Source organism: Nestor notabilis, unplaced genomic scaffold (assembly GCF_000696875.1).
Source record: "Nestor notabilis isolate BGI_N333 unplaced genomic scaffold, ASM69687v1 scaffold12015, whole genome shotgun sequence".
NCBI lineage: Eukaryota > Metazoa > Chordata > Aves > Psittaciformes > Psittacidae > Nestor > Nestor notabilis.
This window is the reverse complement of record NW_009928881.1, coordinates 7,898-24,348: the sequence shown is the minus strand read 5'-3', so window position 1 is coordinate 24,348 and position 16,451 is coordinate 7,898. Positions and strand designations below refer to the sequence as shown.

Here is a 16,451-nt window from a genome sequence, read left to right as displayed (position 1 = left end):
CTGCCTTCCCCACCTGCCCGTCCCCGCTCCAGGCAGCTCCTGGGCTGCTCGGCTGCGAGGAGGCTGAGGCAGCGGGAGCTGGGTACGGGGAGCGCTGTCTGCGGGGGGAAATAAATGGTGTTGAAGTGCTTTAAAAAAGCAGGTTGGTGGAGTTGCCTCCTTCGTTTCTGCAGAGACTGAAAAGCGTACAGAGAAGGAGATGTTTGGTATGACCAGGCCAAAAGAGGTGTATAGAGTCATAATTAACAAACTCCAAACCCTGTTCTTTGTCTGAATTAGAGTACATTTGTTTAACTTAGGAGGTGTTTCTGTATGTTCTTTTTTCATTATTTAACTTAGTGATTGTATTTCCCAGTTGTTTTTCTTTTAGCCGGGTAGAACATATTCCTATAACTTGCACTACTTTGTAGAGGTAAGCCCTGACTAACTTATCTTTAAATAGAACTTGTCTTCTTTCAGAGGCTATCTGAGGATTTGACAGTGGCAATTGTTTCATGTGCGTGCATTGGTATGTTCTGGCTTTATACAACAGTTTCTGTGGTCAAAACTTTGCCCAGTTGTGTAAATTCTCTTATGGGTGCGTGTACATCCATTCTTCCTGTTGTTAATTTCTCATGTGCAGGTTGGAGAAAGACTTGCTGGCAAATCTTTGTTCTGAAAGAAACTAGATTTTTATTTTCTGGTTTATATTTGTTATTGCAATTTGTAAGTATAAAAGTGTTGATGTGCAGTATGAGGTGAAGTGTCAAGCTATTAGCTAAATCTGTGGTGACTTGAGTTAAAACCCCTTTTTCATTGTCTAGACAATTTCCAAGTGCACCTACGTGGGTGTATTTTTTCCACTGGTAGAAAAATATATCTCCCGTTGGCTTTTATGTTAAACTGCTCTGCAGCCTGTATTCTATACCTTCCTTTCCTGCCAGTCAAGTGTTACAGCAGCTATGGTATAGGTGAAGTGGTCAGGACTTGTGTGTGTGTTTTTAAAGATAACCTATTACAGTGCTGAAACTTCTAGAAAATGTATGATTTGTCTCTGTAGCTCGAATGAGGATGACTTCTTTCAAGTGTTAACTTTTCACGTGGTCAAAACCAGAAAGCACAGATCTACCTGGTATGCCAAATACTAGTTAAGCATAGCTGTTACTGTGGTTGGGGAAGTCTTTTATCTACGCTCTTACAAGGCTGAAAACAATCACTACAGTGTGCTTACAAACAAAATACTTGTTTCCTCAGCCCCAAACTCTAGGCTTACTGTTTCCCCCATTGTTTCCTCCTAGATTTAAAATATATCTAGAGATCGCCTGTGTGATGTGTTCTTTGGTGTTCGTACAGAGACATGTAGAAGTTTTAATGAACAAGGATTCGCTCAAGTGCATATTATGTAGCAGGTCTCAAGGCATTCCTAGAACTACTTGTCACTAATGCATTATTTAACAGCACCTTGATTTAATATAGCATAGGAGTCATCTTCCTTTTATGAAAATAAGCAATTCTAAAGAGAAGGAAGAAAGGCTGGTGTGGGAGGTGGAGGGGACCATTACTGTGGAGTGGTCTAGTCTTTGAGGGCTTATCAGTGAGGTATAGCTCTGTATTTATGTATTTCAGATCAATAATCCTGCCCAACTGACAGAGCTGTGCCTACACAGCCTGGCCGTACTTGCAGTTATATGAGCTATATGCTGCTGTTAGTCTGGTTTATTCAACTTGGTTAACTGGGCTGAGCTTGCCATTGGGAATCCCCACAGTATATTAATTCCAGTTTCTTGTCATAGGAAATAAACTTTTATACCCCAAACTAGAGTTCCTGGTGATGGTATGAAAGCCCCCAGATAAACTTCTAGTTCTCTAGGTATAAAATTCAGTTTTTCCCTGTGTGCTCTCTTAGGACTTGGAATATTTTTTCTTTTCTTTTCAGAATGGGATCTAATATACTGATAAAACATTTGGTTACTGTAGTTGATGTTCTGTTGTTGCTGGAGACTTACAGCATAGCAACAATATATGCTGTGTTGCAGGGGACTTAAAGATGTCTCTCATAAGTAAGTCTTACTCCAGTAATTTCCTCATGTGCTGACACAGCTTGTGCTGTGTTTTCTCTGTTGAATTAGTGTAACTGTGCGTTTGTGAAGAGCTCAAGTGGTGAGAAGCCTTCTCTTGAGTTAGACTCTTCCAGTCTTTCATGTCCTCTAAGTGCAATCTGGAATGGGATGGAGTGCACCATTTGACATCAAATGAAAACATTCCAGGCAGTTAAAATAAACTGTGAAATTGAGTAGTTTTACTTTTGTCTTTTATCTGCTTTATAGCAGTATTGAGCATATGGCACACCATGTTAGGAAGTAATAGTCAGATTACTAGTCTCTCGGTGTTTGCATCAACTGTAGAAAATAACGTGGACAAAAAAATCACGTTTGAAAATATGGCCCTTTGCATGCTTGCTGCAAGAGGAGTTAATATTTACTCCAAACTGCAAGTGGGCTTGTTGGCTTTTTAAACTTTTATTACTGAATTATGTTTGAACTATGTAGTCTTAGGAAGACAAACAGTTTCAATTGATGCAATGCATGGGCAATTCCTGTGGCATTCATACTTCACATAGCTGAAGATTTGAGAGGCACAGGATAAAGTCTTTCACTGACGTCATGATTAAGCATGCTGCTTCTGACGTGGGGGGAGTTCCTCCTGCAGGCTTTGCTCTGCTTTTCTTGTACACAGGTATGAATCATCCCTCCTGCCTTATTGTTAGTTAATGTCACTGTAATGGAGTATTTCTAGAAGAGGAATGTTCCCAGATAATTCCTTTATTTGAAGCTTGGGGAGGAAGGTGGGGTGGTGGTAGGGGTGTAGCTTGTTCTGCTGTGCTGGAATTAGTATGGTGTTAATGTGCTAACAACGGGGTCCTTGTCTCCTTATTTTCATTCCTTTATTTGTATGTGAGAACTCTAAAGCTTTTGCTTGTGCTCCAAAAGGTTGTTATCAAATGTGAGGTAAAGGTTGGTCTGAAGGCTTGGTAATGTGCACCTTCATATCTGTGGTGTGTAATGTATACCTAAGTACGTGATACTGAGGCTCAAACTTTCAGTCAGTGTTTTGTTCCATGTGCCCTTCTGTTTAAAACTAAACTTGCTAAAGAAATTACTTAAAGTCACTGTAGGTGAGCAATAAAGTTCACAAAAAATGCTACCAGCTGACTTCTTGTTTGTTTTCTGGTTTTTGATGATTAGCTTATTACCCTTTTAGTTCATATACAAGCTGGTCTGCTTTCAGTAAGCTGACTGTTGCTATCAATTTTAGTGTCTTTGGTACGTTGTGTGTAACTGACATGGAGGTTTTGGGGTAATTTTTATCCAGTGTTCTGTTTGCTTTAGGTCCTGCCTGTTGGGCAGAACACTGTAATTTTACTAGTTATCCATCCTAAAATTCCAGTATGTCTGGTCTACATCAAACGCTTGCTTTCTCACTTGCACCCAGTTTAGTTTTATGCTACCACCACTGAATCAGTGTGTGTTTGTTATGCAGGTGATTTAGGAGTTTGCATGGAGTTTGCATGGACTAGGGAGCTGCGTGTTTTGTTGGATGATCATACTGACTAAATGCAAACCTTACCTCTGAAAGTCCAGTGCCAGTGATTAAGTGGGGTTTGCTTTTGCAAATCTGAATCTGGATACAGCCACATTTTAAGACTCTACAAGCAAGAGTCTTGATCATGTAGGCAGATCCTCTGAATGCTTTTAAGGAGTAGTGGCTGGTTGCTTCCTTTCTCTCTCTCTTTAGGTAAAAGCAGAATTGATTTGAGATCAGCTCACCAAGCTTTACTGCACACAGTTTGTACTGAAAAGCAGCAGCCACATTTTGTAGTCTCGGGCCAAAGTGGCTTTTTCATTTCTTGCCCAAACTACTGGGAATCTGAAAACTACTCAGTCTTGCATAGGTTAACCATAGCTGTGTGACAATTTATACATACTGTTCTAAAGGGCAGTGAAATTTCTTTGAAGAAAATTCCATGTAGTCACATACCATAGGAGGTTAATCATAATCTTGGTTTTGAGCCACCAACGTTAGTGCCAGGTATGAGTTTTGTCTCTTACTGTGAGCGTGGCTGTTCTATAAGCATGTGAGAATCTGCAGTTATTCTCGGCACTAGTTTGTCTATTACCTTATTGCTAAACTCCTGGATTAGTGAATGCTTTGACCTAAGCAGAACAATGGAAACAACTTTTGCATATTTAAAAGTACTTGTTTTATCAAAATGAAAATTAGTTATAACTTCGGGTGGGGGGGGGGGGGGACCCAAACCAAACACCAAAACTCAGTTTAAACTGACCTTTTTGTTGCTTTAAAATTAAAGGTTGTAGTCTTCAGTGTATTTTTAATTCCATATAATTTCTAGTTCAACATTCAAATCATTCTATTGCTTGAGAATGTTACACTTCCGTATTAATGATATACAATATATTCTGTTGTAGTTTGGAGCAGAATTTCGACGATTTTCTCTGGAGAGATCCAAACCTGGAAAGTTTGAGGAGTTCTATGGATTATTGCAGCATGTGCACAAGATACCAAATGTCGATGTTCTGGTGGGATATACGGACATTCATGGAGACCTGCTGCCTATCAATAATGATGACAATTACCATAAAGCAGTTTCCACAGCCAATCCTCTACTCAGGATTTTCATTCAGAGAAAAGGTAAGTGCACGTGAAGCCTGTGAATTGTCTGTTTCTCTGGTTATACACTAACCAGTGTGACGTATGGAGGGAAAAACCCTTCAGTCCTATTTCATCATGTTAAATTCCATAATAATTACAGATTATGAAAGGTATTCACAACTCATCTTTCTTGTAAGAGCTTCCTCAGGCAACCTATTTATACTTCGTGCTTTTTTGCTTGTATTTAGTTTAGTTAAAGTCAAGTTAAATCTCTAGCAAATGCTCCTTTCTGGTTTTATACAAGCAAATGAAAATAAACTTTAAACCTCTGGGGCTTTTTGCTCTGTATGTTGAATGCCTTTCACTTAGAATTGTAATCTTGATCAGATGAGAATTACAGGATGGAAAGGAATCTTGGAAGTCTTATTATGAGGTATTAAATGTCAGTATAAATTAAAGACTAAGTTTAATACGCTACTCATGTCATACTTTTCTAATAAAACATTCTGAAACTTTCAAAATGACAAGCTTATTTCAATTAGCAAACCTCAAATGTGTGTTCAGTTTGCTGCCTTTAAAAATAGCATGTCCTCTAGGCACAAAAGTCTTGATGTCTTTTTCTAGCATCTACTTTTGTTCATGAAGGAAAAAACACCAGATTCTAAGCTGTATTTGTTCTTGTCCAGAAGAACATGTTCACTATATGGAACTGAAGGGGAAGGGAAAAATCTAGTGATATGATTTGAAATTGTTTTCATACAGAAGTCAAGAAATTCAGATTTCTGCACTTGTTGGTTTTCGCTGCCTTGCATACAGGTGTGAGTGTGCATGTTTTGTGTGTACATATGTGAACACGTGTGTGCAGTTCCCATAAGAATAAGCCAGTCAACTGCTCTTTGAATAGCAGGCTGCTTCTTCCCTGGCTGCTTTATAAAGATGTGCACTGCTTCTGTCTGTTGCTAAGCCAGATGTACTTCCTTAGAAAATACTTGGGCATTGAAAGCTTTTATCAACTTTCTCACTCCAAAACATAAGATCCACAGCAGCCTGACACAAAAACAATATTCAAAAGCAGTGTGGCTGCGTGCCAGCTGCTGTGTTGCTGGCAAAATGTGTTTGTTTTGTTTGTATTGAGGATTGTATGGTATAGCAACACTTCTGTTTTCAGTCCTGAGTTGCCAAAGGAATGAACTGTTTGTTTTAATAGAACCTGGTGGCAGAAAAGGTCTATGATTCCATTTAATCTCCTTCAGTAGCCATATGACGAGAACAGATAAGCCACTTTGTTAGACTGGGATTATTGAGTTTGTATTTTAACACCATATGTTTTTAGATTGTTACTAGTGTTACATGTTTAATGCTGACTGTTACTAGTGTTACATTTCTAACACCTTATACCTTCATTGCACTGTTATTTAAGGCATGATGGATTACTTTTTACTCAGGTATGAGGACTTGATAATAGAATTGATAGATAATGTACAGAACTAGAAATAAGATTAACCCACTTAAGTTTATCATGCCTAGAATTCACTATCAGGAAAAGCTGTGTAGAAAGTATCAGTTGTCATCACCTTCCCTTTGACACCAGAGCCTTCTGGCTGTAGCGTTTTAGGGAATGAAGAATCCAGGATGGCATCCGAGTCCAGCAATTCCAGCACCGTGCTTTGTTCTGAATTAGTTGTGAACACTTTGATCATTCTGTTGAGTAAATTGAGGCTTTAGCTTCATTTAGTGTCTTTGCCGTATAGAACAGAGGTTTGTTTGGAAAATAAGAAAATAACTGGATTCTGTATTTTATTTGTGCTAGTTTGCCTCTAAAGCTGCATTGCAGGGGTTGCAGACGTATTGGAATTTGTGCAGCCTAATTTGTTTAGGTATGGTTAATTCATCCAATTGCACAGATCTTTACTGGCCCTGCCTCTGAAATTGAAAATCAAATATCTGAACAAATACCTGCTATTGATGGTATATTGATGGGGCTGCTTTCATCTGTGGTCTTTTGGAAGTGTAAGTTACCCTTCTACCTGCAAGGCTTCTTGTGGCTTTCATGCATTCTCTTCAATCTGAAAAATTTCTGTGGGTTTTCTAATGAGACTTTGCCCTTTTTTGTATTTCCAGCAATAATAGTTGGGAATTTAAGATCTTTGGTAAAAAGCCACTGTGGGAAAAAGGTTTTACTGTCTGAAAAGATATGACATCCTATTAAACTGTCTTATCTATTTTGAAGCTAGATGGAATTTGTGGGAAGCTAGCATAAGGTATGAGCAGACTACAATAAAATGTAGTAAATAATATTAACTTCTTAGTATGTTGCATCCAAGAACACCTTAAGGGGTTGAAAGGGGAGCAACAAGATGCTTTTGCATTTATTAACAAGTGACAATTCTGATAGTGCGACTCCAGAATGTAGGAAATTATGTCAGAGTAAACACTCTTTTCTGTTTGGTTTTGACTCTTAGTTTAAAGCTAGAAAATGTCTCAAGCATTTATGTGTATTGCATTAATGTAGTAAGAAACTTAGAGATCCTGTAATGAAATGCAATTGCATTATTCCCCTTAGACTCTTCTAATTGTATTTAGCCAGATTCCTTTAAAACATTTTAAACTGCTTCAGTGCTAAATCTAAACTGGAGCCTGATATTGCACAAGTCAAGACTGGCTATTAGTTTGTGGAAAACAGTTCCCTTATCAGTATTTTGTTCTGCACTCTAACAGATTAACAGGTACTGCTGACATCTGGAATGTAAAGGTTAAACTGATGTATCATAATTAAATCCAGATGTATGGGAGTCACTCTGTCTGTGAGAAAAAGCTTCCTGAAGATCAAATGGGGAGGGTGGGGGTGGGCACAGTCTGCACAGACCCTGAAGGACAGTTCAACGTGGGGGACTTTGCATTGTAAGTATTGGAATAATAGAGATGATAACAGAAGATGTATTTGATTATAACGTCCTTCAAACTCACATGCAGGTTATTAAATTACAGTATAGAAGTCCTGCATGTACATGGCTGTTTATAGTAAAAACTGGATTCTTTGGTTAGTTTGTGCCTTTTGAGGTAGACTTTTCACTGAGAGGCTTTATTTTGGTGAAAAGTAAGAGAAGTTGGTTTTCAAACAGTTCTTTATAGAATATTGTCCCTCTTCTGAGTCCTCTTCCAAAAAACGTAGGTGTACTCACTTCCTAAAACCGTGTTTTCTTGTAACTTGTGACTCAATACAAGACATGATACATTTGGGCTTATTTTAAAAATGCTAAATTGCATCTAGATTAAAATTTACTAATTATTTGGGGGTTCTGCAGATGTAGCTCTTATGGGTAGCTCTGTGTTGCTTTGCAAATAGATCAGGAAAACGTTTTAAAATCTGTCTTGAACAATGTTAGATTGAAACCAGATTTGGCATTTGTGGGCTGTTGTTTTAAATGCCATGTAACCAGTATATATAGATTGTGCCACCTTGAGCTTGAAACTGGGGTCGGAAAACTCATTCTTGCGCTGTGTGGACATTCTCCTTAACACTACCTGTAGTTAACACCTTGTCCTTTGGCTATATGCCAAAATATTTTCCGCTGCAGCTTTAAACTGATTAGGTAGTGCCAGAACAAAGATGCCTTTGTACTGCAGAATCCTGCTTTCGAGCACTTGTTTAGCAGTAAAGAGAGGTTAAACAGAGTCACGCTGCTTGGCTGAGGTTTGGAGATGAGTTTTCATCAACCTTTCACTATTTCTTTTTCCCACAAACTATGTCATTCGAACTGTTTATTTTAAGGCCTGTGCTAGTTTTCATTCATTAGACTACTAAGACCAGTTACAATGCAAAAACCCTTCCCTCTGGTGCTTTGTAGTTTCTGAACTGTTTTGACATATGAATTGCAAGTTTGGGATACTTTTATTTCAACAGTGTAATGTAATTATAAGGAAGTTTCTAAGAACAAAAGCACCAGCTCAGTGTTAAATATTTTTGATTGTACATTTGTCTTCTGAGAGAGATTTTTTAAAGTCCTTCCTTCTCTCTTCTAATAAATGTTTCTTCTGATCTGAGCTTTTGCTTAAAAAGCACTTTCCAATGTATTATTTTGCATACAGATATATTTGCATAATCTTTCTTTCAAAGCCAGTCCTCTTGCAACTGATCTTCATGTTTCTCTACTGACTGTGGAAAAATTTGATTTGGACAATTTTAAGCCTTATCAGCTGATAGCTGTGGGAGAACAGGCTGTGTGCTACTTTCTGTGAACTCTCATTTCTTGTTGTGGAAGGAAGTTGTGAGTAGTTCTTACTATTACTATTAATTATTACTATTACTATAAAGAGCACAAACTTACTGTGATCATTTGCAAGACACAATAAATCTACTTCTTGGATGTGTACATAATGAATATGTATATGTTTGTATCTAGTATATGCCAAACTGTGCATGTAGGCACAGAAGGCCTGAGCGGATCATACTATGCAGCCTGCTATGAAGGTGAAGAAGCCTTATAGCCACTGCGGCAGGCTGGGAATGTCAAATATGACATACATTTGCTATGAGAATGTATAAAATACCAGATACTCTGATTCTTTGACAAGAATCTGAGTTGGTGCATTTCAAATTTAAGGAAAAAACCCTAAAAATAAAATACCTTTGTAAGGTTGCAGTGCATGTTGAACAGCACTTGTAAGAAGATCAGTGCTGACCGAGTTTTGATGCACTGTTTTCCTGTGTACTGTTTTAAAACCAACTCTTGTACTAAAAGCAATAGCATCGTAGAACCATAGAATGGTTTGGGTTGGAAGGGACCTTAAAGATCATCTAGTTCCAACCTCCTGCCACAGGCATGGGCATGTTCTACTAGACCAGGTTGCTCCAAGCCCCATCCAACCTGGCTGGTTCACAGGTACCAATATGCTAGTGCTGATGTCCCAGATCTGTCATTAGCAACTTGCACGCTAACACAGATAAATGGTGCATGTGCAATTTTTCTATTTTCTTCAGATGAACTTACTGTAAAAATCCCACTGTGATATGGCTTAAGGTCTGAACAATGTGGAACTAATCAGTTGAAATGCTTCCAGCTTACTCATGGCTCATTGGAGAACTTCCCAAGGAACAGAGCGATTCTGGAGCAGTGTGGTGTTAAATGTCTCCCAGTGTGTCACTGAAACCAAAAACGAAGTGAAGCTTTTGAAACAAGGCAAAATGACATGTCTTGTCCATGTAGTGTCTTTCTGCTCCTTGGAGTATTTTTCTCCAGTCTTGTTGAATTTCACATTGATTGTGCAGCCTTAAAACCAGAGTTCTGAGGTATGAGATTTACACTACTGAAACATGCACTGCACAAAACCCCAGAGATTTTACCTAGTTTTTGAGATCACTAAGATGCACCTGGTGGGGGGAAGGGGGGGAAGGGGAAATCCATTACACAAAAAAAACCCCTTTGCACTCATTAACATTCTTAATTTTAATATTCACCTCATTGTCCGCTGGTTGTCTAAAACCTTCACCTATGTTCTTGCTGTCATTGTGTTACTTTGTATTTAGCAGTGAAAGATTCAAAGCAAGACCCTTCTGTCAAGTATCTCTTTTCACAATGTCTCTTTCCAAGTTGTTTTGTAAGCAATTGTAGCTCCAAAGAAGAAAAGAGAAGCTATTGCAACTCATTGAATTGCAAAAATCCTCCCAATGTAACAACCAGATGTCTAACTCAAAACTGGTTGGATGGGTTGTCAGTGGAGATAAGGGCAAAACTTCTCACACTTTTTTCCTTTGATCATAAATTTTAAGCAAACATTAAAAAAATTGCTCCCTGTTGTCTGGAAAACCAGCTCAGTGATGCAGCACAGGATTTGTAATGGCTGATCTTCATTTAGATATCCCCAAATGCATTTTAGAGTAAATGGTGAGTTTGTACTTTTGGCAGTTTTACACTTCAGCCATAGTCCACCTGTTACATACTTCAGTTTGGGAGGTTGGATTGTTTTTTAATCAGCCCAGTCGTCAACACAACTGACTTGACACTCTTAGGCAACTGAAGAACAGATTTTAGGCTATTTCTAAAGCCTTGGTTGATGCTGAAATCTAATGTTACTTTCATTTAACATCAAATTACACTTCTTTTATATCTTGACCTCTCTTTCTGAAGATCAATAGTAATTCCGTGCTTCTCTGAGAGAAACTTTCAGGATCCCAAATAAACTAAACCCCAAGCATTTAATGTCCTCAAGCATAGCTAGTGTAGATTCTTCTTTTGCTTCTACTTTCCTGCTCTTCCTTGTACAGTTCATAGCCCAGGTTGGAAAGGGCCTTGGATGAGATTATCTAGTACCCTGTCCAGTTGAATCTTGAAAATCTCTGGTGATGGGGACTCTCCTATGTGCCTCTGGAGGTTGTTCTAGTGATTGATCTCACTGGGGGGGGGGATAAAGAAAAAATAAACCAACCAACCTCCATCCCTTTGGCAGCCATCCTTTTTAAACACTGAAATACAAGAGACTCTTTCAGCTTTTCCTTTAGGGCAGTTTGATCACCTTCATGGTCTTCCTTTGGATCTTCTCCAGTCTGTCTACGTCTCTGACTTGTGAGGACCAGAACTGGACACGGTACTCTAGGCACAGCCTGACAAGTGCTGAGTAGGAGGTTGATCACATTTATCTCTGCTAGTAATGCCCCTGCAGATGCAGGCTCAGGATCCAGTTTACCTTTGCTGCAGCAGTGCACTGTGGAATCATGTTCAGCTTGTCTACCAGGATCCCCCACAAATACCAGGATCCCCCACAAATCTCAGCCTGTACTGGGCTCTTTGGTTATCTCAGGTGCAGGACCTTGTCCTTGTTGTCTTAAACTTTATACTATTCTTGCTAGCCCACTCCTTGATTTGGCTTCATTTTTACCTGCTGATCCTAAGGCAGCAGGGAAGCAGCTTTTGCAGAGGCTGTCTCAGGGGTGAAGTGGGAGAGAAACATCCCTGCGGTGCTGTCAGTGCCGCACATGAAGTGAGAGCACTGGAGTGTCTAAAATAACACATGTGGAATCATTTGTGTTAGTGCTGCCTTTGTTCATTGAGTAATGCTTGCAGAAACACCGCTCTGGTTGGAAAGGTGGCCACATCTGAGAAACAGCACAAGTAAAAATTGACTATGCAGGATGGCTGTAAAAGAGTAATAGAATCATAGAATGGTTTGGGTTGGAAAGGACCTTAAGATCGTTTAGTTCCAACCCACTGCCCTGGGCAGGGTCACCTCACTCTAAACCGTGTCACCCAGGACTCCATCCAACCCGCCCTTGAACACTGCCAGGGATGGAGCATTCACAACTTCCTTGGGCAGCCTGTTCCAGTATCTCACCACCCTCACAGTAAACAACTTCTTTATATCTAACCTAAACTTCCCTTGTCTAAGCTTGAACCCATTACCCCTTGTCCTATCACTACAGTCCCTAATGAAGAGTCCCTCCCCAGCATCCTTGTAGCCCCCTTCAGATACTGGAAGGCTGCTATGAGTTTTCCATGCATCCTTCTCTTCTCCAGAAGAGAGAAATAGTCCAGAGAGGCATCCATGTCCTCCCAAAGTAACTGATGTTGTCACAAAAGTGACTCCAGGGTATAGTACGGCTGTGTAGACTTAGCTACCTTCTAAAGTAATTCCTGTTTGTGTCTATTAAGTTGTTAGCAACTTTATTTATAACCTTAAATGCTGAGGATATTCTGTCTTTAGCAAACAGCTCTGCCTTCTTTAAGATGTGATTATTTCTTTTAAGCAACAAAACCCAATAATGTAACTAAGGCCATCATCAGGGGACAATTTTTAAACCATGTTGATAAACTATTTTATTACTATTGTGTGGGCACAAGGTGTGAGTTTATAATAAATCCCTTTGGTTTTTTGTGGGTTAATTTAAATTAGTTTCTTTTCCTGTTGTTCTTTAGCTCTTAGAATACTAATTCCAAGTCTGCCGTAGTAGAGCAGTCATTTTATTCTTAGAAAATTAGTTTTCAGCATCCCTAATGTCTGGGGAAGGGAGGAGTTAGTATTACACGCTGGAATAGTGTTAGACTATTGCTTCAGAACTACTTTCTTTGTTCTGTTTTGCTTAAAGCATCTGAGTCCAGATATGAGTGGTCCATGTCTGTATGTCTTAGCCTAGGGGAAAAGAAATCTGACTTACCAACTCTCACTGTGTACTTTTTCAGCAGCAATTGACAGCTCTCCTGAAATTTCACACTAGGATAGCATTTCCATAGTTATTTCAGTTCACACATTGAAATGTATAGTGTCTTTTACTTTCTTGGCTCTACCAATGGCATCTTAATGTGATAATACAAAGAAATCCCAACTTCTCTGAGTCCCAGGGTTAGTCTGAAACAGTTCTGCTTGATTATTTTATCTACTGCAGAAAATCTATACAACATTGCAAAAATACAAATATAAATCCAAGGAAACTTGGGTATGGGTATGTTTTGATTCCTTGTTTTTGGAGAGTTATAGCATATTAAAAAGAAAAATGGAAGCTTGCTTTGGTTAATAGGCATTTCAGACATCAGAATTGCTTCCATAGAACATTTCCTCTTCAAGGAGAAGTATTGGTATGACTTGCATGTTTTCTTTCTTAAAACTCTAAGCCATTTGCATACTTCTGTATCACATTGTGGCAGTTCCAGCATTGCTCTCTGAACAGTTGGCCTTGGAGTATTTGTGTGCAAGATCTCTTTGTTTCTGCTCCACAGCCATTTTACCTACAGTGCATGGGGGCAGGGAGGAGGGTGCAGAATGGAACAAGCTTTCTGGAGTTTGAATCCAGGTCATTTGGCCAGCTTCCAGGAGCCAGGCAATAATAGGCGCACTGGCTGCTTTCCCTTTTTCATTCTTCCTTTTCCAACGATCTGAAACCCGAGGAGGGAAAACTAACAAGTGGAATTACTCTGAGTAAAATTAAAATGTTTCTAGTTTTCCCTTCTAACCTTCCTTTGAAGCAGCTCTAGTGCTTTGTGTCTCTAGTGCTACTAACTTGTGTTAGGGGTTTTGTGTGCTATCTTTAGTTTGGTAGAAGGAAACCAAAAGTATTACAAACTTGGAATCTCTTGACATTAAAGCTCTAGTTTCATGTGTAAAGAGAAAAGTTTCTAATGTAGTAAGACAGAAACCTTCTAGATAACCTAAAACACAACAGCAGTGTGATATGGACCACATATAAAGTGACCTAATTACCAATGTGCTGTGTCTTACAGAAGATGCAGACTACAGTGCCTTCGGTACAGATACTATGACGAGGAAGAAAAATGTTCTGTCAAATGTGTTACGTGCAGATAACCACAAGAAGAAACCACACATTGTCATTAGCATGCCACAGGACTTCAGACCAGTGTCTTCCATTATAGACGTAGATATTCTTCCAGAAACCCACCGCAGAGTGCGACTTTACAAATACGGGACTGACAAACCCCTTGGATTCTATATACGCGATGGCTCTAGCGTCAGAGTAACGCCACATGGGTTAGAGAAAGTTCCAGGGATTTTCATATCCAGGCTTGTCCCTGGAGGTTTGGCTCAAAGCACGGGCTTACTGGCTGTCAATGATGAAGTACTGGAGGTGAATGGAATAGAGGTTTCGGGAAAAAGCCTTGATCAGGTTACAGACATGATGATTGCGAACAGCCGTAACCTGATCATTACAGTGAGACCAGCAAACCAGAGAAATAATGTTGTGAGGAACAGTCGGACTTCTGGCAGCTCCGGCCAGTCCACTGAATCCAGCCTTCCAAGCAGCACGCCAAATATTTTAGCAAATTTCTTGCAAGGGGAAGAGGAGAGCGATGAAGAGGACATTATTATTGAAGATAGTGGTGAGCCACAGCAGATCCCAAAAGCTGCACCTACCAGCGAAAGCCTGGAATCATTGACACAAACTGACCTCCTTCATGAGTCAACACAGAATGGATTCCTTCCTTCCAGTGAGGTGAACTTGAATCATTCAGCAGGCAGCATTAGCATGGAATATGAAGTACAAGATCCAGGTCATAAGTCGTTAGAAGAAGATGGAACTATAATAACGCTGTGAAATCACATAGATGTACTTTGTATTAAGGATGCCATACATGTTTTAATTTGGCTTAAGATGTAATACCTTTTATATGTCTCCCTCTACTGAGCACTGCAGTTAAAGGAGGGAAAAAATTAAATGCAAGAAGTTCAAAATTATGTGAGTTGACTAACTTCAGTTAATTCTGCACTTCAGTGTAAATACTTCACAGAGATAGAAGATAACTGATAAATGACTGAAACCAGATGAGGAGAATTTAAATTGAAAATGAAGGATAGCTGAGAGATGGCTGTGAGCTTTCTTGTAAAGGTACTTATTTTATTTCTTTAATGCAGAATACTACTGGTTCTATAGAAGTAAACTTCCATTATTGTGTGAGGTTGACTGTCTAATGTACTGTGGTTTCATGTTCATCTGCTGCTTACATATGATGGAGCTGCTTTAGCCACTTCATTCCTGTTCCAGGTTGTTGTTTAGCTGGTAAAGCTGTTTGTGTGGCTCAGTGTATGAGGAAACTGAAAAGGAGGTGGGGTGGGAAGAGATGTTTGTGGTTGATCTAGTTCTCTGACTGACATTGAGAAATAGGCATCTGCAACAGTGGTCAGCACCTTGACAGCAGTCAGGATTTGAAGGTGGGGGCTTCTGAAGTTGGCTGTTCCTTTGTAAGTGAATGTGCAACCACAGTAAATTTCAAAGAAATAAAATGTAAACTTAATGCTATGGCAATAACATAATCCTTGTTAAAATCACAGTCCTAGTAGAGGCCATAAGGTTTCTACTAGAAAGGTAAATTAAATCCCTAGATTAAAAACAGTTTTAAATCAGAATGAAGCTTTTAACAGAACTTGCTTGAGCCATGTGATATTGAATGACTTGTTGTTATGAACTACACTGTAAATGCTGATCTTTCCATGTACCACTGGCTGGGTGATTTGAACAGTAGAAAGCTGCTATACATAAAACACCGATGACAAGTCCTGATACTGCGAGTGCGTAAGTGTGCGTATGATCAGCTGCACACTTACTGGGAGAGTTACAAGGAGAGGCTTTCAGCATTATTTTTCCCTTTTTAGTATCTCCTGCTTTACCACTTTGGCACTCTGTTCCCAACCTGACCCTTCTCTGGGAATGTAACTCATGGCAGTAAAAAGAGATGGGGACTAACAGGATTGAGGACAAAGATGGACGGAGCTTCTTACCAGGGATACAGTAGTCTATGTCAACCTCTAAGAAGGAAGTAGGGTGCTACCAGTCCTGTACTATGGAACTGTGCTTACCAGAGCCAGCAGTCAAGGGTTTTGGAAGCTTGTTCTACCCTGTGGGGAGATAGGATGAGTGGGAAAGGAGACTAACCCCTTTGGTTTTTTTTTCCCCTCAGTCTATGTTGAGGAAATATCTACCTCTGGTAACTTTACTAACAAGAGACTAACTGTAAGTTTAATGTTACGATATCTGTAGAAGTCTTTCTAGGATATCAGAGGCTAAAACTGTGTGTAACATATTTGTAATGATGTAAACAAAAATGCTTCAGGAATTACTACTGTTCAGTTTTACTAAATGTAAATTTGAAATTGATATCTCATGAGCAGTAGTATTTTCAAGCTGTCAATACCACTGGAGTTAAGTCTTGTAGATGTCCAGAAAGGTTTTCATGCCCATTTTGATTTATGGATAGTTAGCATAACAGACAAGGGACGTCTGCAAATACAGGTTAGAGTTCTGCTTTGTCAAATGTATTTATGGTTTCTTCAGTGTGCATATGGAGAGGCTCTGGAATCTT

At 39.3% G+C, this 16,451-nt stretch overlaps 1 protein-coding gene across 1 annotated transcript; it reads left to right on the top strand.

Annotated features, from left to right (window-relative positions):
* Positions 1-370: 370 nt before the first annotated feature.
* PARD6B (par-6 family cell polarity regulator beta) lies at positions 371-15,055 on the top strand (the record flags this gene model as incomplete). The annotated part of the gene is made up of 3 exons (XM_010014735.1): positions 371-412; positions 4,467-4,689; positions 13,860-15,055. Coding segments are annotated over 3 exons (1,095 nt in total), but the record flags the coding sequence as incomplete, so codon positions are not given.
* Positions 15,056-16,451: the final 1,396 nt, after the last annotated feature.